This window comes from Pogona vitticeps, chromosome 2 (assembly GCF_051106095.1).
Source record: "Pogona vitticeps strain Pit_001003342236 chromosome 2, PviZW2.1, whole genome shotgun sequence".
Classification (NCBI taxonomy): Eukaryota; Metazoa; Chordata; class Lepidosauria; order Squamata; family Agamidae; genus Pogona; species Pogona vitticeps.
The window spans coordinates 160,569,410-160,596,004 of NC_135784.1; the positions used below are offsets into that span (position 1 = coordinate 160,569,410).

Consider the following 26,595-nt stretch of genomic DNA (forward strand, 5'->3'; position numbering starts at 1 on the left):
TGGATTTGGGCCAATTTTTTGTCCCTACGACTCACTGGGGCCTCAAGGATGTTCCAAAACAAACAAACAGCCCCAAACAGAAAACAAAACCAGAAGTGGCTGAAGTCCATTTCTAGTATAAAAATATAGTGAACATCTGTTGTGTGCATGCATGTAAAATGGTTCAGAGGAGTCTTGTGAAATTTTCAAGTCATAAACTGCTATCCCTGAAGCTTCTATGAGTGATACTTCAACTCTTTCTGGGAAAGAGTGGTCTGGGGGCAGAACATATGATCTGAAAAGGGTCATGTTCCTAGTCCACATTTTCAACACCCTCAGGGCAACTGCAAGGTTCAATATTCTGAAACTCCCAAGACATCTCCTAGTAGTAGTCTACACTGGTAGCATACTAGTACTCCATAATAAATGCAACATCCAATCTCAACACATTTCAAAGTAGTTCAAGCCAGTTTTACATCGTTATAATGATAAAATAAAAATCAGTCTTACTTGTGAAGCACTTGTTGTACACACAGTCCCTGCATTATTTGGCCTAATAGTTACAGTTGCTGTCCTTGGCTGGAATGAAGTAAATGTTTGCTGGTTTGCTCCTGTTGTCGATGGAATGATACCCAAGACTTTCTGCTGGACTTGAACTACACCTATTAGGAAAATAATGTTTCTATTTAAAAACACTACTGTACAAGGTCACAAGTTAACACCTTCATATTAACACCCTTCATATTAACACCTTTTCTATGAATGCACAGTGCCAGGTAGCATCCACTTAAATAAGAACACCACAACACCCTAAATGCACAACTGTAGAACACAACAGACTATGTTTAGTGTAAAGTTTGCAACCTCGCACCGTTAATTTAATTTGTAACAAAAAAACCCTCATAACCCTTCTATCAGATAACATACAGAAGGGCCCTACAAACATAATGTCTGTCATTTTAATGATTGGGAGTCTGAGAGCAGTTTTCCCAACCTCAAGAAATTTTATATGATACAGCAGCACCAATATCAAGGCTAACTAGTTTCTCAATGTATTTCTTAAGCTGGTTAGCATGAAAGGAGGGAAAAGCATGAAGGATGCAGCATGTATATTAATGGATTAATCCTGCTCTGAACCACCATTAAGAAAATCTAAACGTTAGGTATCCAACAGTAGCTGAATAAGTCAATTTTTTTCCCAGATCAAGGTGAGAAAAGAGGGTTAAATACAACTAAAAGCATTACAGCACAGGTGCCAAGCCATATTGTTATGGACGTTTCCTAACACACCAAAAGGCTGAAAAGCGGCCTTGAAACTCTGAAATAAGTCTATTGTTTTCTAGATGAGGCAATGGCATGCAAGATTCTGGGGGTCATTAAAGGGACATCAAGAGGTATATAATTTCATGTGACAGCTCCCAATGAAAAACCTAAAAAAGTCAAGAGAACACCTTTCTGCTTTTAAAAAGTATATCACAGGTTCTACCCGGAAAGTACCCAAATTAACAAAAAACAAAACCAAGAACAAACAAAAAAAACCTTAGTTTTATTACATGCTCCTACCTCCTTGAGTAGCTGGTACGTTAACAGCTACAATCTTGCTATTTGCTGGGAGAGGCAACTTTGTGATCACTTTCCCTGCCATTGTTACTGGACTGCTTGCAATCTGGAAAGTCTGGCCACTGCTGGATATGGCTGTTGCTGAAGTTGCTGCTGTGCTCGTTGCTAGTAGAACAGAAATGGTGGTCAGCTTCTGATTCTAATGAATTAGTACTTTAATGGAGGAAAACACCACTCTGGCTGCCTTGCATTGGCTGCCCGTTCGTTTCCGCATTGATTTCAAAGTATTAATGATGACATATAAAGCCCTAAAAGGTTTTTGTTGTTGTTCATGTTTAGTCGTTAAGTCATGTCTGACTCTTTGTGACCCCATGGACCAGAGCACGCCAGGCCCTCCGGTCTTCCACTGCCTCTCGGAGTTGGGTCAAATTCATGTTGGTCACTTTGATGACACTGTCCAACCATCTGGTCCCCCTCCTCCTCTGTCATCCCCTTCTCCTCTTGCTGTCACACTTTCCATCAGGGGCTTTTCCAGGGAGTCTTCTCTTCTCATGAGATGGCCAAAGTATCCAGCTCTCACTTCCATACATCGCTACTGGAAAAACCATAGTTTGACTATGCAGACCTTTGTTTGCAAGGTGATGTCTCTGCTTTTTAAGATGCTGTCTAGGTTTGTCATCGCTTTCCTCCCAAGAAGCAAGCGTCTTTTAATTTCGTGCCTGCTGTCACCATCTGCAGTGATCATGGAGCCCAAGAAAGTAAAATCTGTCACTGCCTCCATATCTTCCCTTCTATTTGGCAGGAGGTGATGGGACCAGTGGCCATCTTAGTTTAAATGGTTTAGGACCTCAATATCTAGCGGGACACCTCCTCCCACCTAGATCTACCTGAATCACTCATTCTAGCCAGGAGGGACAGCTGAGGGGCCTAACACTCAGGGAAGCCCGGAGAGAAAGAACAAGAAACTCTATGCTTGGAAGAAGTACACATTTATTTCCCAAACCTGGACAAGCATTCCCTATTTATCATTACCAGCCACTACCTTTCAAATATCCAGACATAACTGACAATTTCTTCAAGGAGACACATCACAGATGCATACAGCAACTAAGACATATAAAGTTACACATGGCACACTGACCAACTGCAGTACTAATAAAAACCTGAATAATGCACTCAGCCATCTCATACAATCATTCATATGACTACCTCCACAAGTGTGAACAAATGCTTGCAGCCAGAAGGTGCTGAGGTGAAGATTTCCTACGTAAACTGGCACCTCCAAGTGGAAGGCGCTCATGGTAATCTGTGCAAAAGCAGAGGATCTTTTTCAGCTGCTGTTCACACAATGGAAATACCATTCAGACTTCCTAGGAAGGTCTCTGAGCTGCAAGATTAGCAGTACTCTCCTATACTCTGAGAAACGATTGCTATGAGGTGTCTTGGGACCAAGTCTCATCTCAAAATTTCAGAGCATTACCCCCTTCTGTTCCAGCCAGCAGTTGCTGGTGGACTGTCTGATACAGGAACCACCTCAAATACTGTGTATCAAAATCTAGCATTATGCATACATATGTGAAGTCTAACCTGATCACTTACCTGTTGAAGGCTGGCCTTGCTTAACCCAAGTAGCAAATGTCTGATGGAAATTTTTGCTCTGTTGGAATGTTACTGTAGCTGGAGATCCCACTTTGGTAGCTAGTACCACTTTGGCTCCGCTGGGCACAGAACGTGGTAACGAGCTTACCACAACCTTCTGGGGAGTGGAGACAGTGGTTGCTGCACTACTTGTTGTTGTAGCTGTAGCGGCACTACACACTGCAGGCGATTGCTTCTGTTGTTCCAGTCGCTTCTAAGAGTTACAAATCATAATGCAATGAAGAACAGCCCACTTAATAAGATCAGCTCTTACTTTACAATAAAAACTGAAATCGTACAATGCTTGTTAAGAAGCCAAACCATCAAACATCACAGGACATACTACTGAATGAACATGCACAGGATGACACTGCATGCTTAACAAGTCATTCCATTAATTTTAAAAGATTTTTTTAAAAAGTGGGTTTCCAACGTAATTGCAGACACAGCTAACAACCTGAAAGCTCCAAAAGAACAAGTATTTACAAGCTGTAAATTGCTAAGCACTGGAGCCCTGAAAAGATCAGAGCTGGCATACCACAGCACCAAAGCGGGGGAATCTACTTTGAATCTTTTATCTACTATGAACTCTTCAGGAAGCCTTTTGGAAACAAACTCGTAGCTCAGCCTAAACAGACAATCTGCAGATGACAATGATAATCTGCCGTAGAATTTTAAGATAATAGGTTGGATCCAGACTTGTTCCTCTGCAAACTGAACAGCGTTTTCTGCTTGCAGAGAAAACAAGGACGGGGAGGGGGGATTTTGCTGATATGTTTTTGCCTTTTCTCTCTCCCTGTCATCTTCTAGTACACTATTCTGAAGAATTGGCAGCCTCTGTAAAGCAGATCCGAGAAGCACTGAGGGCTGCAAGGGGGAAGAGAGTAATCAGTAAGTCAACCCCCCTCTACAAAACCATGTGTGGTTTGCCATGTTATGCACCCTACACATCTCTGGGTTCAGTTTACTATATGTGAAATATTTTGAATAATATTACTTTATTCTTCACCACTGTACTGCTCACATCTCTTCAGAGCTGTGACGGAAAACATTACTACTAACACTCTGTTAGGTATATAAAAACAGAAAAATCAGATATAATGAATGAATAAATGCTCCCAATGTTAGATACTATACTGTTTAAACTATGAAAAAGCACTCTGAGGTGTCATCCCAGCTCTATCAATAAGACATTTTACACTGCTCTTATTATTTTGGAGGGCATTTCCTTGTTAATTTTTCCAGCTTTTTTGTTCTTGTTTCTGCTTCTATTCATCATTTTAGTTATTATAATATTTTATCTTGATATTTTATATTTGGGTAGGCATTTTGTCTAAAAGGAGGATATAAATGTTAAATGACTGTCACGTAAAATGGGAGACAAATGTTGAAAGAAGCTGAGAAGAATGACACAGTTCTTTACTGGACAAACAGGAGGATATTATGATGGACAGATTCTGTGTCTTAATTTTTACACACAAATCAAGTAAATTAATTTCCATTCCAACATGGAAGCATCTCTTGATTACATACTTGGTAGGGAGCCAAAATTAATAGCATCACATCTAGACAAATTAGCTATCAGCATAACTTCTACCCTAATTCTCTTTGTAAGAGAATTTGGATTGCAAATAATGTTCCAAGGAGCCAGTCCAATTCTACAGCACGTTGGTTACAGAAGTTATAAAAATGATAAAATTTAATGTAGCAATGTGTGATTGCTATAGGGATATGTACGTTTCTGCCCATATGAAAATGGCAGGAAAAACAGCTAAGGAAGAGACACTTCCATGTTTACGTTTGGATGCACGAATGTGCAAACAATGTAAACTTCAACAGGCCAGACGACTAAGAGGCTACCCCACCTGCTGGGCAGCTAATCGCTGTTGTTTTAGTTGAGCCTCCATTTGGGCCTTGAACTCCTCGGCCTTCTTCAGTTCACTAACCTTAGCCTGTTGCTCAACTGCTTGTGCCTTTTCCTTCTCCACTCTGCCAAAGAGATAAACCAAAAATTAACACTAGACATTGTGTTAACGGTTATCGAGAACTCAATTTAATATTACATGAAGCCATACTTCAGCTTAACAGTACACTGCATCATAATTCAGACCATTTTCTAATGCTCGTACTTTGAACTTCCCAGATCTACCTCTCTGTGAAGAGAAGGGCTTCTTCCATTCATGGAGAACAAGCATACTTCATTCATAGAGGCCTTCCACTGGAAGAAGGTAGTAAAGAATGATATTCTCAGACACCCACTTCCCTGACTGCCACCAGCACCACAGAGCAAGCTCTTTGTACATGAGACATATATGAAATGGAACATGGGAAATCAGAGAAAATCACCATGCTGCCTTCTGCCTTCTAGCACAAGCAGAACTCCACTTAGTACAAACCTGGAGCCAGTGATATATGCCAGCATTCTTGTCAGAATATTTTCAAACTGCACATTTGCTCACACTGACTGCCTGGCATGCCTCCTGCCCAGCATAGCCAATTCTCTAGCTGAATTGTTTTAATGTCAGGAGGAAGTGTTTCAACAACAGAATCTTGACCAGAAGGGTCAAATTTGGATAGGCTTAACACCTTGAAAGGAGATGCAGTTAGAACATACAGTTAGAATTGTATTGCTAAGCAAAGAAGAAAATTAGGACTAAAGCTCAAGCTGTAAAATGGAAGTCCCTACATTAATGTCTGATGAAGTAAACTGACAAATCAAAAAACAGGAAGGAAGTGTGTGGGGAGTGTCAAAGTGAAATCAAAACATAGAATGCAAGGGCGCACAGTGGTACTGCAATAAAGAGACAATGAGAAAGAAGAGAGAAGCTGAGGTTTGAAAAGGGATATGAAAAGATAGGCAGATGATAAACCAGGCAGTAAGCTGAAAGTCTTGGACATGAGTGGAGGAACCAGAAAATTGAAAAGTAGAGGAAGGTACACTTATGGAAAATTAGTGCCAAGACTAGAAAGATAATCCAGTCAGAAGGTAATGGTTTATGCAAACAGTTGGAGAGACTAAGGTGCAGGGAATAAAAAAGGGACCACAATTTTTTTCCCTTAACTTAAGATACCAATTGCCACATATCTGGGTTCAAGTCTCTAAGATTTTTTTTCTTATAACACTCTCTGACAACAAAGAACACAAATCAAAACACATCTATTCACCAATGTAGCTTTGTTCAGTTTCTACTTGTAAAGTACACATGGACTTCAAAGTCTTCCCCCACCCCACCCCCAGTTTTAATTTTAAATACAACATCCATCAATGCTGATGCAATATTCATTCAGCTCAATATGACACAAACAAATCAAAATACTTCATTCTGTTGGCTTACCTTTCAGAAAATGCTTTTATTTCCCATAGCTCCAATTCTTCCTCTGCTACCCAAGTTTCAATTATAACTGGGCCTGTTTGCTTTGGAGTCTCTGGCCTTTTAGGCCTCAATGCACTTGATCGAAGACCTTTCCTTTGAGGTGTAGGAGTTTCTATAGAAAAAATTATATGAATAGTTAATTTATACATAAATCAAGCCTGAGGTAATAAAAAGTAACACCTCGAGTGGCTACACCGCTTTCAAGCCAGTCAAGAGTCTGTATGCATGCTTACCTTTTGGAGCCTCTGGAACACCAATAGGACAAATAATTTTTCGTATGCAGTATTCTGATCGAATTCCATATGGTCCAACATCTCTCCGCTTGATTATTTCAGTTGTTGTAATTTCTGTTTCTGTTGTTTCTATAAAATATTATTCCAGAAGATTCTTTCATTAAGTTCTTGCCACCATTACAGGGGCACTGTGGAAACACTAATATCTGAGTTAAAAGTGCACATGGTACAGATGTAATATGAATTGTAATAAACACTGTTATGCTCTAATAATTGTGCAATGTGTATGTTCTCATATATTTATAATATCAATGTTAAAATACAGAATACAGAGAAATTCATAATAAAAAAGAAATGAAACATTCAAGTGCAGTGACATCACTGGAACTTTATACAACTGAAATATCTAGTCTGCCTTCTGGCCAAAAGGCCCCTGAGACGGCATAAATAAGCACATTATTTTAAAGAACAAGAATTAAAAGAGAGAGCAATAAAAATGTCAAAATATGACAATCCCAGCCAGAGCTTTATATAAAAGCTGCGACAGCAATAGTTTTGGGGTTACTAAGATTTCTGAACTATCGAATCTTAACTAGATCTTGTTCCCAAGTGGAACAGAAATATGTTCCCTGTTGGCTAAAAATGGAGGAATAAAAGAGTTCCATCACTTGGATGCTTCCATGCTGCAGGACCTTGCATAGTACAATGAACTTAGCATATACGGCTTGGGTCCAGGCTATCTGAAGGATGGTATCACACCATACGAGACTTCTTGGCTTTTAAGATCTTCTAGAGAGGTCCTTCTCTTGGCTCCACCAACTTCCCAAGCTCCTTTGGTGAGGACATGAGAGAGGGCTTTGGAATGCACTGCCCTGAGAAGCCAGGATGGCTTTCTACCTCTTTCCTGCAGTCCTCAGGCAAAGACCTTCCTCTTCAGGAAGGCTTTTAAGCAGTAAGCTATATCAGGAATGCTGGGTTTTAACTTACAGATTATTCATGTTTTTCAATTGTTTTAAACTTGATGTTTTAATCTTAATATATTGCTTTTAAAATATGCTATTTTATTTATACAGTGTTTTTTAAATGTTTTTTGAATTGCCTTGGGTCCCCTATGGGGCGAAAGACAGTATATAAATAATTTAAATAAATAAAGTAGCAAGGTGGAGTGCCATTTTTGGGACCAAATAAGTACCTTTGGTAGAAAAGTGACATATACAGGCAACGAACTAAATACTAACAGTTACACCTTTGAGTCTGCGGTGAACAGTGTAACTTTTGGCAGCACACTAATAGCCTCTTTTGGACTTTAAGTATGGCGGGAGCAACAATACTGCAGCTGTGTTCTTGATCAACTGACATTTAAAATGGCACTCAAGGGCGGCCCCAATGAAACTCTTTAAAAGAATTAATCTCCAGCCAGGGTCTAGACACTATGGAAAAACATGCATATAGCTATTTGCATTCCCCCCCCCCCCACAAAGAACTGAAGCTTGTTAAAGTTTCTTCACACGATTATAGACACTTTTGTGTCCAACTTCAGGTCTGGGTATTCTCTAAGCTGTGGATGTAATTCTTAACAGGGAGTACAGCCCTATCCAAAACAGGACATACTCCCAACTGCAGAACGCACCTCACTCCAAATTGGTAGGTGACCAATCCTGAAGCAGTTTCATAGAGATGGTAAAACAGCATGGGAAACAAGACAGGACCTTGTAGAAACCATATTATAAAATCGAGAGTAGAACCTCTATCTTTCCAGAAATACCTTCTGGAATGTATCAGCCCTTTAGGGACAGAACCAAGGTAATACAGTACTTTTAACCCTGCCCCCAAATCCTGGAAAATAAGGTCAGTACTGTAGTACCAAAAGCTGCTATGAGGTTCAGGACAATAACCCATGCTCCCACCCACAGCAATCTCCCTGTCAGTAAAGGTTGCTTAAGAGCCTGGTCCTAAGTCAATGACAAACTGAAAGGCATTACAGGATTTTAAGTGTGCCTCAACTTCAGCCATGTTGAAGTGAATTTATCCACGACGTTAACATTTTTCAAAATACTGATGCCATAAAAACACTCATTTCAAATGGTTCCACTCTTGTAGTATACCATACATTTTGAAAGAATTTCTAAATATTAACACAATTAAAATTCTCCTTTAAAAATGCTACCTGTGCGTGTAGTTCCTCCACCAGGTGGGGGTTTTGCAGCCATGTCATCCCACTTTAGACAGGCCCAGAGTAACCTCAACATAAGGCTAACCCCAGCCAAAGATTTTACAGTTTGAAGTCGATACCTGGGAAAATTTATAAAGAATATCACACACTGCACACTTTTTCTACTCTCTTAGTCTAAATGCCACAGGTCCCAGAAAGAAAGGTGAGGTTTTAATTTCAAACACCATTTAAAATCTAATGTATTTTTGCACGAGTGAATGCACATACAGTGGTGCCTTGCTTAACGATTACCTTGCTAAACGACAAAACAGCTTGACGATGAAGTTTTTGCGATCGCAAAATGATGTTCCTATGGGTAAAATTCACTTCACGATGATCGGTTCCCTGCTTCAGGAACCGATTTTTCGCTAGACAACGATTTTAAAACAGCTGATTAGCAGCTCTAAAATGGCCACCTGTTGTGCAAAATGGCTCTCTGCTGTGCTTTAGGAGGATTCCTCGCATTACAGGCACTGGAAAATGGCCGCCCTATGGAGGATCTTCGCAAAATGAGCAGGTATTTCGACCATTGGAACGCACTGAACCGGTTTTAAATGCATTTCAATGGGTTTTAAAATTTCGCTTGACGAGGATTTCGCTTAACAGCGATTTGAATGGAACAAATTATCCTCATCAAGCAAGGCACCACTGTACAAACATATATACATATGCAGTCCTGCACTGCCACATACTGAATTTCATTAATTTAAAAGTAAGCTTTAGAAACCCAAACAAGCCCAAAATATTTCTTGAACAGGGGGTACCTAGCTGACTTTCTCCCACACTTGTGTACAAAAATACAGTCTTAGATTAACTATGAATTGGGCTCTGTGGATGTTAACTTGAAATCTAAGGTGTTCTTGCAGCAGTTGTGATGACCCTGACATAAGAAAGGAACATGATGTAAGACAACGAAAGCAATGGCTTATGAAAGCAAAAATTAGCATTTTGGAAGTGTGGGCAATGTTCCCTCTAAGCTGCATGGGTTCACAGCTGTGTACCCACAGCCAGTGTTGTCATACATTTGATTCTGGTGTTTACGATACAGTAATCTTTTAGTGTTTCCAATATTAAAAAGTTCCCACCAAGGCCTTTGGAATATTGTCAAATTAAGAATCATGCCAATTTGAAAAAGCATTCACAATTTTTTGTGATCTACAACAGTGCACGTGACAGTACCAGTGCACTTGCCTAGCTATCTCACACATGCTCCCCCTCTGTAAGAGTTACGTAGCATGAGGGAACAAAGCTGCTTTGCACCACAAAATTGGCTGGGCCAAAAGGCTGCTTGGTTTCTCAAGGAAGAGTTTTCCCCATCCCTGACAGGCGTTTTTCCACATGGGCACCAAGCAAGTTGGAGCAAAGCCCATTCTTGTCCAAAATAAAAAATAAAAAATAAAAAAAAAGCATAGAAGTTGAGATGTCAACCCCCTTGTAAACAACATGTTTTTTAGCAAGTAGAACGGGACTGCTTGATGAATAAACCTTTTTCAGAAGGCTTCTTCCTTTGTATTTCAGCAAATGCAGTGAGACCCATGATGGTGGATTAACCATCCCACGCACCTGCCCTCAGCAGTCAATGCATGGTGATGCTAAGGGAAACTTTCCAAAATCCCCAATGTGCCCATAGGCCCTGTCCAAGCTCCCCAAGACAGCCTCTAACTTATAAAAAAGGAAGAAACATAAGGCCTCATGATGAAAATCATGCCCACAGAAATCTCCACAGAATGCAGCCCTCCATTTTATGGCTATTTCAGCCCTTCTCTCCATGACTTTCTTTAAATATAGAAGCACATATTTGCTTCTTGCTTTGAAAGAAGGGGTGAGGTGCATCCAGCAGATCACGGAAAATGGGGAGGGTAAAGTTTTCTGACTCTGCATAGATGCTGATCCTTGTTGTGGAAGATAATCTAACAATAACCACTTTTATGGTGTGTAAGGTAATTTATGCTACACGCATTTTAACTGGCTCAAACCAAAGGGGCAGACACTTCTGTTTGAGGGTCTTGAGCACTTTCAGCATATTTGAGACTTACAATATATAAACCAACTGTTCACCATCTCCTCTAGTGCACACAGACTACAGGTATTCCCTCATGCAATACCACTCATATGATCTGAAAATATATTAAATTCAGTGGGACAACAAGACAGCCTTTTTGCTTGAATTTGCATGCAGAAAAATGTTCCTGTTAAATGAGTACAATTTAAATATCTGGGAATCAAAATACTTGTACAGTATACCAGACCTAATATTTAGAAAGCTGGTAACTGAGGTGATAAACTTCATGCTAAATTATGATGATGATAAATAGTGATTATTATTTACAATGTTTTGTAATGTAATTTTCCACCACTGGAATTAGTTTAAAGGATTATTAACACTGTACCTCCAAGTGATACCAAAAGTCGGTCTTGGGGAGGGATACGGCCAAATATCCAAAGCAGGCTTAGCTGTATAGTTGAAACAGGGAACCTCTCTGATTCCTCCTTTTCTTGCGAGCTTCTTTAAGTCATCATTGGGCAAAACGAAGATACTCTTTTTGCTGCTTTTGGTGACAAATTTCCTGTAAGAGGGCAAAGCTGTTCCAGAACGAGTCTTTTTAGGCCTTGAAAATTTCATTAGCTTCACTTTGTCTCTTGTAGAATACTCCTTGCTGACTGTCATAGAAGTCACCAAAGTTCCTCCTGGAGTAGTTAAGGAATCAGTCACAGTTGTTGTAACCACAGTTTTACTATGCTCCTTCACACAAATGACATCGACATTGCTATCCGTATTGGGAGTGGTAAGCTTTTTTACAGTGGTAGTAGTGGTGGTAGTTACGGTGGATACCGAACAGTTTTCAGCAGATGATACCACAGTTTCTGTATCATCTTTGACTGCTGACACCTCTGATACTTTATAAACAGTTTTGGATTCTGTAGAAACAGTTGATGTTGTGGTCACTTCTGTAACAACTGCTTTTACCATGTTTTCTCCATTGACACTTTCAACTTTACTGTGCGTCTGTAATCCATTCTGATCTGCAAAATCATTACTTAAGCTAGATTCCTCACATGAAGTCACAGGAGATAGAGTAGATTTCTTGACACAAGGTGACTCAACATCCATGCATTCTGTTTCCCTATATGCACTGTTTTCATTACAGGAATCAAGGCTTGGAATTGATGTTTCATCAACTGGACTAGATCTTTCAGGAGAACATTGTTTCCTTTCGGTATGATAAGCAGACTGACATGTTTTATCTTGAGATAAATCATGCTCTTTAGAATCACTGTCTGTACCCACCGAATTCTGTAACACCTCACTGTCCATATTTTCTTTCTCACCCGTATCTTCAGCAGCGACATCACCGTTCATGAATGGTTTTACAGGTTCACTGGATGAAAATGGTTTAACCAGAGGATTATTTTGATTGAGATTACTGATTTTAGAGTCAGTATTACTCTCTGTTTGTGCAATGGTCTCTCGTTTTAAGAACTCTTCGTCTGAAAATACCTTAAAATCATTTTCTTTTCCATTAATCTGAAATGCTGCTGGTTTTTCTTTCTCTGTATGGGCATCCAATTCTCCATTTTTATTATTATTTTTATCAGCCATGATTTTAATTTGGTCAAAGCATTTATTCACAGAACTTGGAGGACCACACTTTGTTTGGTCTGGTTTTTCACCATTTGTTTCAGTGATCTGAGACTTCAGTACTTCATCCATAATACTTTCCTCAATCATGTCAGGAATTTGAGCTTCAAATGCCTTTTCTGAAATGAGTTCAGTGTGTAAGGATTTTAGGTCTCCAAGAGTTTGCTTCGGATTTAATCCAATTTTGGGTTCAGACGATTCTTCACTGCTTTTCAAAAGACTGTCCTTTGCTTGTGTGGAAACCATGCCAGAACGATCTTTTAAACTAGAAGTTTCGACAGAATCGCAGTCTTGTTTTTCAGGTTTTATTGTTTCATTTCCTCTCACAGCCAAAGATGAAGGATCTTCTTCACCTCTACTTTCTGTTATCACTGGCTGCACAATCTTTTCACACTGAGACACTGTGGCATCTGTTTGTTTTGAACACTCTGCATTGTCCTCTAAGATGCCACATTTATTTGTGTCTTTGTTTTCCACTGCTTTGGAGTCAGCAGTAGCAGAACTGGGAGCATCTTTCTCTTTACTCTGTACCTGAGTTTCATCTATGTCCATTGGTTCAGAAACACTTTCATTACTACCCTTTGCTACCAGACTCTGAGTATCTGGGCAATGAATGGAGCTTACATCCCCATCTCCCTCTAAAAGTCTATTCAAGCAAGGCAAAGATTGGGCTGATCCACTGGTTTTGATAAAGTGCAGGTTGCCAGGTGACAGGTGATCTTTAGTGGAACCTTCAGTCTGATCTGTACCCAAAACATCAATTCTGTTTTGGGCAGTTCCATCCATTTGCCTTCCGTCCCCTGCCTTGACTATTTGTATCTCACCCACATTCTTCTGTGCAAGAGACTTACAACCTGAAGAGTTAGCACCAGCTTTAAGCTTTATTCTTTCTAACCGCTGCTTTTCTTCCAGTGTGAACTGTTTTACTCTTCTTTCTAGCAATCCATCTAGTTTTGAAGATTTTACTTTCTTTTTATAATATGTCCTTAAATGGAAGCCTTCACTAACATTGATTAAATCAACAGTGATTGGGATTTCTTCATATTTTGCAGAGGTATCCATTTTGACTTCATCAACCTCCATGGGTTCTTCTTTGATGCCTTTATCATTTGCATTCACTTCTTTTTCCTCTGTAAAGAACAACATTGATGAAAGGCATTTTTGTATTTTACATATGTATCTGTAAGTCAATATTATGGCTGAGTATGTAATCTATACATGTATTCTACTACAGTCATGTGAAAAAGAAAGTACGCTCTCTTTGAATTATATGTTTTTACTTATCAAAACATAATAAAAATCACCTGGTCCTTAGCAGGTCTGAAAATTAGGTAAATACAACTTCAGGTGAACAATAACATATGACACATCAGACTGTGTCATGATTTATTTTACAAAAATAAAGCCAAATTGGAGAAGCTATGTGTGAAAAACAAAGTACACCTTATGATTCAATCACCTGTAAAACCACCTTCAGCAGCAATAACTTGAAGTAACTGTTTTCTGTATGACTTTATAAGTCTCTCACATCATTGTGGAGGCTCCGGCCCATCCTTCTTTCCAATGCTGTATCAGTTCACTGAGGTTTGTGGGCATTCGTTTATGCACAGCTCTTTTAAGGTACTGCCACAGCACTTCAATCAGGTTGATGTCTGGACTCTGAGCCATTGCAAAACCTTTTTTCTTTTCTTTTTCAGCCATTCAGTTGAAGCTATGCTCATATGTTTTGGATCATTGTCCTGTTGCGTGACCCAATTTTGGCCAAGCTTTCAGTGTTGGACAGATGGCTTCACATTTGATCCTAGAGCACTTTATTATAAAGAAGAGTTCATGGCTGACTCAATTACTGCAAGGTGCCCAAGTCCTGTGGCTGTAAAACAAGCCCAAACCATCAGCTCTCTACCATTGTGCTTGACAGTTAGTAAGAGGGGTTTGTGCTGATATACTGTGTTAGGTTTTTGCCAAATGTGGAGCTGTGCATTATGGCCAAATATCTCCACTATGATCTTGTCTATCCGCAGGACACTGTTCCAGAAGTCTTGTGGTTTGTCCAGCTGCAACTTTGCAAATGTAAGCTGTGCTGCCAAGTTCTTTTTAGAGAGAAGAGTCTTTTTTTCTGGCAACCCTTCCTAACAAACCATACTTGTTCAGTCTTTTTCTAATCGTACTGTCATGAACCCTAACATTTAACATGCTAACTAAGACATGTAGAACCTGAGATAAAACTCTTGTGTTTTTTTTCAATTTCCGTGAGCACTGCATGGTCTGATCTTGGGGTGAATTTGCTTGGATGTCCACTCCTAGGGAGATTGGCAACTGTCTTGAATGTTTTCCTCTTGTGAATAATCTTCCTCAATGCAGAATGATGCACTTTAAATTGTTTGGAAAATGCCCTAGAACCCCTCCCAGATTGATGGGCAGCAACAACTGCTTCTCTATGATCATTGCTGATGGTTTTGTTCCTTGGCATTGTGTTAAAACACACCTGAATGACCAGCAAACTGCTTAAACTTTGGCTTTTATAGGGGTGATCACACTTAGTGATGATCAATTACTCAAGAAATGACTCAAGAGTATTTGGTTAACAGCACCTGGCTGCTGCTTAGCCTCTGAATTCCTATGGAAGCAGTAAGGGTGTACTTAGTTTTTCACACATGGCTTCTCCATTTTGGCTTTATTTTTGTAAAATAAAGCATGACGTGGTGTAATATGTCATGTGCTGTTGTTCATCTGAGGTCTTATTTACCCAACTTTCAGACCTGCTAAGACCAGATGAATTTTATTCTGTCCTGATATGTAAGGTAAAGGTTCCCCTTGACAATTTTTGTCCAGTCGTGTTCAACTGTAGGGGGCAGTGCTCATCCCCGTTTCCAAGCCATAGAGCCAGCTTTTTGTCCGAAGACAATCTTCCGTGGTCACATGGAACGCTGTTACCTTCCCACCAAGGTGGTCCCTATTTATCTACTTGCATTTGCATGCTTTCGAACCTCTAGGTTGGCGGGAGTCCTGATATGTAAAACCATTGAATTCAAAGAGGGTGTACCTTCTTTTTCATATGACTATAGACGTATGAACAAGATGCTACTAAAATAAAAAAAGCAATATTGCTTTATAGGTGTTTCCCAATTGATTATATCACCCATAAAGACATACTATTAGCCTACAAATGTGAGGACAATCCAGGGAATACATGAAAAACTTTATACTTTCTTGGAGCATAATAAAAGTTGATCAATCCCAGTCAAACAGACTAAATTGACCTAAACAACTTAACATGTTTAGATTCCAAGTAAAATCTTTAACAAAACAATAAAAGATCAAGCTTTTGACAGGAAAACATGTCCTGTCATTTTCAGGCCATTTGTATCCTGAAGATGACAGGATGTGTTCTTCTGTTGAAAGCTTGATATTTTATTATGTGTTTTTTTTTTTACTTGGAAGCTCAACCCATTAAGTTGTTTGGGTCAATTTTTGGCTCATACATGTATGCAGATCCATGTGGGCTCCTGGTCAATAAGAGGGGCCTGAAGTATGGTTTGTTTCAAAGGCAGACAGGAGAGAAGAGGTTTCTACTTCAGTCTATCTGTGAAATGTAAAAAAGACCAGAGTGAGCTCAGACTACCTACACTCCCTCGGTGAATGTTGTTTTTCATATATTATTATCATGGGAGCTGAAATCTGCCATTCTCTCTATCACAGCTTTGTTGGAGTTGGTTTTTAAGAATGAGGATGGATCAGGAAGGATGAAGGAAGGGCCAAGCTACAGTGTGATCTTCTCTGGTGGTTCCCCTTTAGAAGGTGGAGCAGAGAGACCATGCAGAAGACCACCTTTTGATTCCAGATGGTAGTCAGGGCTGATGGTGCAGAAGGGTATGCTACTTCCCTCTGCTGCCACTAGGACTAGCAGCAGCTGTAACCATCTATGATGTGGCCTTTTTACTTCAAATGGTTATTGTTTCATGTGGTTAGTTCTATGCTCAGTCCATTTAAGCTTGGCCAACAAATACAATACATTGAAACAACAATAAAATACATTAAAACAACACTAACACAATAAATCTGTCTGACAAAACAGAATAGACAACCAAGATAAAACCAGCAGAGAATAACATAATTCAACATACAACAGCTAGTTAGAAACAACAGAAGCACTAAAATGCCTGAGAGTGTGAAAAGTTCTTCAATAGGTATCCAAAAAACCTATAATATGTGCATCAGACAAGCCTTTTTGGGGAACTTAAGGTACTTTACACTTGCAAACTCAGCACCATTTTTAAATCCTCTCCTGGACTGATTTTAGGCATTCCACTTTACATATAAACCTTTTGTACTACACAGAATTGACAGATAAAGTAACTACATGTAAAAATGGAGAAAATGCCTATTACCTTCTTCTGCATGATCTGATTTTTCCAAACTCTTATTGACATCCGTTTTTTCTTCATTCAGCTCATTTTCCTGCTTGGTGCAATTTTTCTTTGTGGTCTCGGAATTTTCTGTTTCTTTTTGGTCCTTTTTGTGTGGCTCACGGGTGTTTTTTATTCTGTCTTTGAAAGAACCATGCTCAACTTTTATTTTTGATGGATTTTTCCTTTTATCCAGTTCGTGCTGTTTTTCTGTGGTGGCAGTAGTATTCTTTGCTGATAAGAAATAATGTAATTATTTATAGAATTTCTATCCACCTGTCAGTGTAATATCCTCAGGGTGGCACATATATCAAAAGTATTCAGAGTTACTGGATTTTTTAATTCCTTAACACTGTTTTTTAACCATGTCTGCTAAAGTCTTACCCTAGAAGTTTGAAATATAACTAGTAAAAGCAAAATTCAAAACACATACTAGCACGTTCTTCTCTATCCCCATTTGAAGAAGAAGAAAAAGAAATAAAGCAAAATGAGCCAGTGGGAAGAATCCAATTGGTTAATTATAACAGCATAAACGTAACATGCAACAGTGAATTTATGAAAATTGATGCTTGGATCCCTCACCACTTGCCATCTGCTTGAATTGGAGCAAATGTGTGATACAAGCAGAAAAGTCATTAATTAGCAGCAATTCACCACTATAATTTATGCCACTGCACTTGTGTCTGCATAACTAACCACTAGAATTCTAGCCACCTTCAAGTCAGAGGAAAACATTCAGCATACTGGATTAGATCTAGACATGATGTTCCAAGAAGGAAAATCTCATGTTTCACTGAAACTACTCCAATTCACTGCAGATTCTCACTAAGGAAAAAAGGCATTAATTTTGACCATTTCTCCTACCACTGCATGGTCAGTGTCATTTCCACCAGCAGGTGGGTCACATAACCCCATACAGTAGACTTTCCAATCCCCTTTGTTTTCAGGAATGTTGCTGGACACCAATTTAACAGATTAACGAAGAGCCACTGCAGTATTGTCATTAAGGTACTGGACATGGGCAATCCAGGTTCAAGGTGCTACTCAGCTGGTTCACTCACTGGATGACCCTGGATCAGTCAATCTTTCTCAGCTTAATTTACCTTACAGTGTTGTGGGGAAGAGTTCCACACACGACACACTTTGAGCTCATTCAAGCAAAAATAGAATATAAAAGTATACACTGCAAATAATAACAATAATAGCAACCACAATAATGAAAATAACAATGGGCCAGATTATGATTTATGTTTGTGTAAGGTTTGCATAACTTGCCATTGCTAACTGCAGCTAAGTGGTCAGGTGACAGAACACAACTCAGTTGTGCAATCAGGTGCACAACCAGGCATGCAATCAAGACATGCCCTGGCACCCCATCAATTAACCACCATCAAGCATGGCAAGTTACGCAAACCTTATTGGAAGATCAATAGGATTCGGTTGACAGAGACAAACTTATTTTTTATTTACTAAATTAAAATAGAGAATAAATTATTCAATTACTCCAGAAATCAGTTATGAAAACTACTTCCCACTATTTCTGGCTGCATAAGTTAATATGCAAAGATAAATTAAACACATGTACATAAATTTAACATTAGCAATTTTCAGAGAAAAGTTCTTTTATGTATTTGAATTATTATCATAGCTATCTGTCTAATACAGTGGTTTTCCTGATTTACACAGAAAGTGAGGAAAGTAGCAAGGCTATAGACTGAAAACAACTTCTATAGAGGAAAATGTTGTATTTGATACAGCTAACTGAACACATAAGTGATTCTACTTCAAAACAAGGATTTAAAACACTCACCAGGTAGCAATTTTCTGTAACTGACGTTAGTATTTCCCGGTAACCTGGGCACAAATCTATGAACATGAGTTTTGCTAATCCATATCCATCCACCATATCCTGTTACTCTGTATTCTTCCCCTTTTTGTTTCCAAACCTGTTAAGCATTTTCAAATACATTTAATTGCAATACAATTTACTGTACTATCCTCAATTTATTAATTTATTAGTTAACATTTTACCCCACCTTTCTCATGAAAAGAACCCAAAGCAGCTTACATCATAAAAAGGACAATATTTAAAAGCTAAACATATACAAGTACACAAATATTAAAAAAGAATTATGTATTACGTTTAAAATGGTAAATAAAATCAACACATCAATTCAAAATCAATGATATTTAAACAAATGCTACAGACACTTGTTAGTAGGCATGTTCTAACCCAAACTAGCAATAATCATGCATAAAGAAGAGATGTGGCTGCCAATGGAACAACCCATTCCTGCCAAAATCACCAATGCACCCATAACACACATGATTCTACACAGCAGAATGGAAAAAGAAGGCAAAGCCAAGGCAAACGACATGTATTCTACCTAGCTAATTTCTAAAATTCCCACAGTCTTTTAAACATGAGTACTTCTCCCAACTTAAACACACACACCCCTTATCAACTTTTCAACAGTTTATCATTTACAACTATAATCTATTTTTCCTGCAATGAGCTTTGCGTAGTGTGTAGGCATGGGATTTTCTGATTTTATTTTTCACTACAACTCCCAGACGTACAAGCTGGATTTCGAAGGGGCAGAAGAACTAGAGACCGAATTGCTAACATGCATTGGATTATGGAGAAAGCCAGAGAGTTCAAAAAAACATCTACTTCTGCTTCATCAACTGTGCAAAAGCCTTTGACTGTGTGGACCACAGCAAACTATTGCAAGTCCTTAAAGAAATGGGAGTGCCTGACCACCTTAGCTATCTGCTGAGAAACCTATACGTGGGACAGGAAGCAACAGTTAGAACTGGATATGGAACAAATGACTGGTTCAAAATTGGGAAAGGAATACGACAAGGCTGTATATTGTCTCCCTGCTTATTTAACTTATATGCAGAATACATTATGCGAAAGGCTGGACTGGATGAATCCCAAACGGGAAATAGGATTGCCGGAAGAAATATTAACAACCTCAGATATGCAGATCATACCACTCTGATGGCAGAAAGTGAGGAAGAATTAAAGAACCTCGTAATCAGGGTGAAAGAGGAGAGCGGAAAAAATGGTCTGAAGCTCAACATCAAAAAAACTAAGATCATGGCCACTGGCCCCATCACCTCTTGAAAGTGAGCCACAGGTATTGCCTTTTCTTCATTACAAAGACTGAACAGCAGGCTTTTTTCTCCATCACTGAAAACTGTTACAGTGGTAAAATATAATCAGACTCTGGCTATATCCCTACTACTGTTACTGGACACAAGTGCTTGTGTATAAGAACAACTGATGAACTGAAACACTGGGAAATAAGTACACTCATTGATTATTTTTGGATGGCTACATTTTATTTCCAAGTTGATTACCATTCCTTCATCCAACTCTGTCCTTTAGAGAAATGCTCCACTATATACAAGTTAGTGTATATTTTGGAATTTCAAGTCAATGGAAATGGATTAAAACAATCTGCATAAAAACGGAACTGTTTTTTCCTACTTGACAAATAACTTCGAGATAAATTTCCACAACATGCTGTATTAAATGTATTAAATGAAGTTGGATGTGGTCAAGGGAAAATTAAGAAACTGGATAAGCATGACTTTTCCGTAACACCTGGTTGTGAAGCCAGAGGTCAGGATTCCCTATTGTGTCCTGTAGGAGAAAAGCCAAGCTGTGTGTTCCTGGACAAGCCACACAGTCCTGGAAGAAGGAAATGTCAACCACTTCTGAATGATCTATACTTAGAAAACCCTGGGAAGGGTTACTGTTAAGTCAAAACTGACTTGACAACACATAATTATCATTGTTATAGATATTGATACGTATACAATATCCTCTATGTGTTAAAAAGAAATATTATTTTAAGTTTAATTAAAGAGCAGCACCAAACAGATTTTCCTTTTTCCTTTTTTTAAAGATTTCTATGAAGAAGCAGTACCTGGTGTTTTATAGGAAATGTGTATTTCACCCATGTTGCTTGCTGCATTGTTTCCTCTTCCTCTTGCTTTCTTTCTTTCTTTTTGATCTTCTCCTTATCTTCTCTTTCAATAGCTGTCATTCTGCGTAACCTAATTACAAAACACATACTATGATGCATATTACTTCGGTTCAGTATTCTTCAGATACACAAAATGTATAACATTGTACTACAGTGGTGCCTCGCTTAGCGATTGCCTCGTTTAACGATGTATTCGCTTAGCGATGAGGTTTCTGGAGCGATTTTGCGCTCCGTTTAACGATGTTCCCTATGGGGAAAATTTGCATAGCGATGTTCGGGACCTTGCTTCGCTCAGTGACGACAGTTTTAGGTCCCGTTTCGCTTAGTGATGTTCCGTTTTTGCAATTTTAACTGTGTCTTAAAAGGTTCAAAAACGGATTTAAATGCTTGGAATCGTTAGTGCACCTTCTAAAATGTGTGCAAACTTAATTTGGCTTTGTTCTGACTCTTCATTAATTTTTGGTGAATTTCCCCCCCCCCCCATTGAAATGCACTGAACCCGATTTTGACATCCTTTTTTTCTTCATTCAGCTCATTTTCCTGCTTGGTGCAATTTTTCTTTGTGGTCTCGGAATTTTCTGTTTCTTTTTGGTCCTTTTTGTGTGGCTCACGGGTGTTTTTTATTCTGTCTTTGAAAGAACCATGCTCAACTTTTATTTTTGATGGATTTTTCCTTTTATCCATTTTTTTCTCCTCCATTGGAAAGCATTGAATCTGATTTTGACAGCTGTCAAAATCAGGTTCAATGCATTTCAATGGGGGGAAAAATTCACCAAAAATTAACGAAGAGTCAGAACAAAGCCAAATTAAGTTTGCACACATTTTAGAAGGAGCACTAACGATCCCAAGCATTTAAAACCATTTTTGAACCTTTTAAGACACACTTAAAATTGCAAAAACGGACATCGCAAAACCATTGAAATGCACTGAATAGGCTTCAATGCATTCCAATGGAGGATACATTGTTTTGCTTAGTGATGTTTCCTATGGGGATTTTCGCTTAAGGATGGCAATCCGTTCCCATTGGAACGGATTAACCAGTTTTCAATGCATCTCTATGGGAAAACGTGTTTCGCTTAGCGATGTTTTCCCATAGCGATGTGGTTTTTTTTTGGAACCAATTAACATGGTTAAGAGAGGCACCACTGTATAAGCTTTCAGAGTACTTCAGCACTATTGAAATGAATTCAACAGAGGTCTGACCTTCATGAATGCATTGCAATGGGGAGGGCAGTAAGGGATAGTCAGATTTCAGTGTACCTGCCTCAGTTCCCATAACAATCATTTTCACACACTCAATATCTGCACAAAATTAAACTGTTTCTTATACAATAAGAAACATAGACATGTTTCACACACATAGACATCTTACCTTGTATGTCCCAAAGACTCTCTCCAGACTGGCAACATCACAACTGGTTTAATTGCACATTCCAATATAGCCAAAGCCAGTGCAAATTCTCTAGGTTTGCTACACATCTGAACAGCTTTGATCCAGTTAGACCTATAGCCAAGGAACGAATGAAACACTTTAAGCTTGCTACATGTAGTCAGCTGTCTGTCTCTGTTGACTGCAAATCATATTGAATCAACAATGATTAAAACTATCTTAATATCACTAAAGCAACCATGTCAGTAACATAATAAAATTTAAAATCAAATGCTACCTCACTTCTTTCAAGTACTCTTTGCTACAATATCTTTGTTTCTATATGCATGTGTAACTCAGGCTGCAAGTATAGTGAAAAAATACAAAACTAACAACTATATCTTGCTTCATTTGTTTATTTACTTATTTGTTATATCTGCTCTCTAAAAAGCACAAGGTAGTATATAGGGTTTTCCTCCTCCCCACATTCTCATCACAATAACTCTATGAAATAGTTTACGTATATTAAGGCTTCTCAGATTAAATTAAGAAAGTGTGACTGGCCCATGACCACTGGAGAGTTACATGGCCCTGTGGGTTTGAATCCAAAGCTCCAAAGTTCTACCCTAACAGACTTAATATACCACACTGCCTCCAATTCCTCTGCCTCCCACTCAGAATTTTCCATTATGAACTCTTTAGGGCAGGAATCCACCCAAAGCATCATAAATGCTGACAGTACTATAAAATTAATCAAATACTGATTGAAAACACAAAGGAATTCACCTATGTGAAGCCCAGTTGGGGTGAAGGAATGAAGACGGGATGTTGTTCTCCAGCTGAATAATTGTTAGCCTCAGGGTAGATATTGTTAGCACCTTTGATCCATGGACAGAGCCATTCCATTTGAACTCTCCAGCAGGGCTCAGACAAAACTTATGAGAGAGGTGCCGCCTCTTGTCATGGTCTTCCCGGTGCTGATGTTTGTTTAATGCAAAAGAATTGGTGGCATACTGATTGTGGTATACACGATACTTCCCTTCTTGACCCAGCTTAAAATAATTGTTGATGTTTCCTTTCATCACTATTTCTTTCTTGGTGTTCAGTCGGGAGATTTCCCCTTGGGAATTGACCACAAGCACCTTAATTCAAGTAAAAACAAAAACAAAAATTAAACAGACACCCATTTTAAAACTATGTATCTGTTGAGACTTAGAATTCAGTTTTTTTTCAAGAGCTGAAACTTTGTTATCCTTAATAACTATAGGGAGCAGGGGAATGCACAATTTTTTATTTCCAGCTCTTTTTTTGTGCTGGGCAAGCGTGGGGAAGCTTCTAAGACCCAGCGCCAATCAGCTGTGAGGCGGGGAGGCCAGGAGGGAAGAAGAGTACAAAATGGCTGCCACTTCCCTGCTGGGTCCGGGCTCCAATGGTGCTGGGAAGACTGGCAGGGGACCTCTGAAAGCGGCGTTGGGCGGGGGCTGCCTCCCCACCCCCGCTCCCATCGCAAAGTGGGCCCTGCTTCGTCTTGTGAGGCAGGGCCATAGGAACATTCATCTTGCGCGGCACCAAAACCCTAGCCAGACCCATTCAGCTAGTAGGTTTTTCGTGCCACAAGGTGTTTGTCTTGCGAGGCACCACTGTATATTGGTAGAAATCCTGTTGCTTAGTATATTAAGTTGCAACGAAACTATCTGCAACTTACTATGGTAAGAAACAGGATTTCAGCAACGTTATCATAAATCTTTCACTTCAGGGTACCATACAGTTTTATTGTCTTTGGTACACCTGAACCAGTTGCCCATGTTTTGCCAACATTCTTCAAAGAGGACTCTGTAAATAATAAGTTTCAAAATTATCACAAACCTCTTTGCCTTCTTTAAATAGCTTATTTGCTTCATGTGCTGCTGCAGCAACCTGCTGACTTTTCAACTGGCTGAGTTTGCTATCTGGATTTCGTAACCTGGTGACCATTCGTGTGGAGCCTGGAGTAATTCTTCCTGTGTTTGGAGAGTCACTTCTTTCACCATTAGATTTATCCCCTGTTAATATTTAAACACAGAAAGCCAAATAATTACAAGACATTTCAGAAAATATAGACATACATTTTAAAAATGAAGACTAGGAATCAGCAGCAACTGTTTTACATTTACCTAGCTCTTCTGAACTCTGTGATCCCACATCAATATTCTCCACTTCATCAAATGTCTTCTCAACCTCATTCTTAACAGAATTTGTTTCATTGCTACTGCTGTTCTCTGGATCAGACAGGAGTGCTTCAGCAGATATATCAAGGCTCTGGTTGGAACCTGTCTTTGCTGTTTCACCTGCAAAAGATAATTATTTTAGGTACTTAGTACTAACTCAAAAATACTTCAAAAAGATGACAATCCCAATGTCAGAAGGAGTGGAAGTGTCAATAACAATAAAAAGTACATTCAGGAAAAACAGAAATTGATAATTTTTTAAAAATCGAAGTAATTAACAAATGGCATAACATACCTTTCATTTTATGAACAGACAAAAACCTACGTATTCAGAGTTTCTGTAGGAGAAAGCCTCTGGCTTTTAATTCTAACAGAACTTTTAGTTCTAACAGTTAAAGATGTCATTTGTGCACTTCAGGAATTGAGTAAGAACTAAAGCATGCTTTCCACAAATTGAAATGCTGATTTCCTCCCTCAACCTGCACTGTAATGAGAAGGTCTAAGTTTGTGTATTCTCGCTAAGATTAAGAACTCATGGTACACTGACTGTAGTACACAGGGAAGGGGTTAGAAGAGGACTTTTCACAAAGGTGTATTTGCTTCTATAGATGTATATAATTTGCTTTGTGATGAAAATATGTAGGCAGGGACATATAGAAAAGATTAACCAACACACTTATGGAATCACATGTAAGTATAAAGTCAGGGAGGAAAATATCAACTACTAATTATTATGGAGAGAAGTAAACAGTGCAGTCTGTGCTGGTTAAATACTTCTATTCAACTTATTAGAAGTAACCTGGAGTTGAGGAATACCAAACCAACAGACAGAATGGAAAATGACACTATACAATTCACAACAAGATTCCAAATGAATGGTGACAAAACTGCTTGTTCAAGTCATGCTCAAGAGGTTGGGTTGGAAAAGTCCATATAATTAGCCTCCTCCTGTGGCTGTGATATTCACACAGATAATGCAGCCATACAGAATAGCATTATAAGGACCCACTTATCTTACTGATCTCTATACATGATAGAAGTAAACAGCGCAGTCTGCAAAAGTGCTGCAGTTTTGTACAATCTTACTGCACACATCAGGTTAAATCCAGCGATTTAAGAGGTGAATGGCAGATGATTTCCCTAACCACTCCTCCTCCCAGCAGTGCTCTGAAAATCCTCTTTTAAAGGACATCAACCCTACTAAATCAAGTGGACAATACCATGGAGAGCCAAATGAAATGAAGCTCCCACCAGTTAATTTTCAGTAATTTTTATCACCACTCCTGCTCCACCAACTTTAGAAGGGTGCCTGGCTTCTGGGAAAGTTTTCTGCTTTTGCCCACTTACATCTGCAGACATCTCTCTAGAGCCAATTGTTTTTTATAGGTACATCTTATATAGCCAGTGTTTTAAGGTTCCCTTTTGTCCCCTTTGTTTAGCTACTCCTGAAAAGTGTTGATCAAAGTGTAGCTGTGTTCTGATAAAGGAAGCATTCATGTTTTCCAAATAAAGGCATTGTTAAAGAGCATAAAAATAAGACCAAACTCTTATATATAAGAGCCTGCAATCGTAGCCACAGCAGCACAGGTACTTTAACTGCTGAGCAGCAGGACCATCTGGTCTAAAGAGCTCATGCAGTGCCAAATTAGCTTATCAAATTTCACACTACAAGGAAATTCCATTCTGATACAGTATGAGAAACTGAAATTTACACACAAACCAAAAGGAAGCAGAAATGGGTGACAGGAAGGTGATTTTCAAGCCCCTATGAAATGTTGAATTTAAGACACCCTGATTAAATCAGAACAATGAAAAACACAGTAACCAAAAATGTCTACCACCTTTAAACAACTGGTCAAACCATCTCAAAACACCCTGGCTTGTCCATTCTAACATTTACCTCTCCTTCCTTCACGCAGCCAGGAAGAGTTCTGAAGCTTTAGGCAAAAGTTCAACTGTGTAGACCTGCTGGATTC

General features: G+C 39.0%; 1 protein-coding gene across 11 annotated transcripts in view; it reads right to left on the reverse strand.

Annotated features, from left to right (window-relative positions):
• The window catches only part of BPTF (bromodomain PHD finger transcription factor), a 115,721-nt gene that overhangs the window by 47,013 nt on the left and 42,113 nt on the right, over positions 1-26,595 (reverse strand). For 7 of the 11 annotated variants that reach the window (XM_072991017.2, XM_072991011.2, XM_078384581.1 and 4 more), the window contains exons 6-20: positions 24,566-24,739; positions 24,279-24,454; positions 23,199-23,554; positions 22,416-22,547; positions 20,984-21,113; positions 18,853-18,988; positions 17,025-17,276; positions 11,387-13,766; positions 8,952-9,076; positions 6,785-6,913; positions 6,513-6,663; positions 5,043-5,166; positions 3,139-3,391; positions 1,543-1,704; positions 490-641 (exon numbers count right to left, since the gene is read on the reverse strand). In XM_072991017.2, coding sequence (XP_072847118.2) covers positions 490-641; positions 1,543-1,704; positions 3,139-3,391; positions 5,043-5,166; positions 6,513-6,663; positions 6,785-6,913; positions 8,952-9,076; positions 11,387-13,766; positions 17,025-17,276; positions 18,853-18,988; positions 20,984-21,113; positions 22,416-22,547; positions 23,199-23,554; positions 24,279-24,454; positions 24,566-24,739 — 4,832 coding nt within the window. The remainder of the gene's footprint in view (positions 1-489; positions 642-1,542; positions 1,705-3,138; positions 3,392-5,042; positions 5,167-6,512; positions 6,664-6,784; positions 6,914-8,951; positions 9,077-11,386; positions 13,767-17,024; positions 17,277-18,852; positions 18,989-20,983; positions 21,114-22,415; positions 22,548-23,198; positions 23,555-24,278; positions 24,455-24,565; positions 24,740-26,595) is intronic. The other 4 variants (XM_078384582.1, XM_078384580.1, XM_072991013.2 and 1 more) reach the window with 1 other exon arrangement.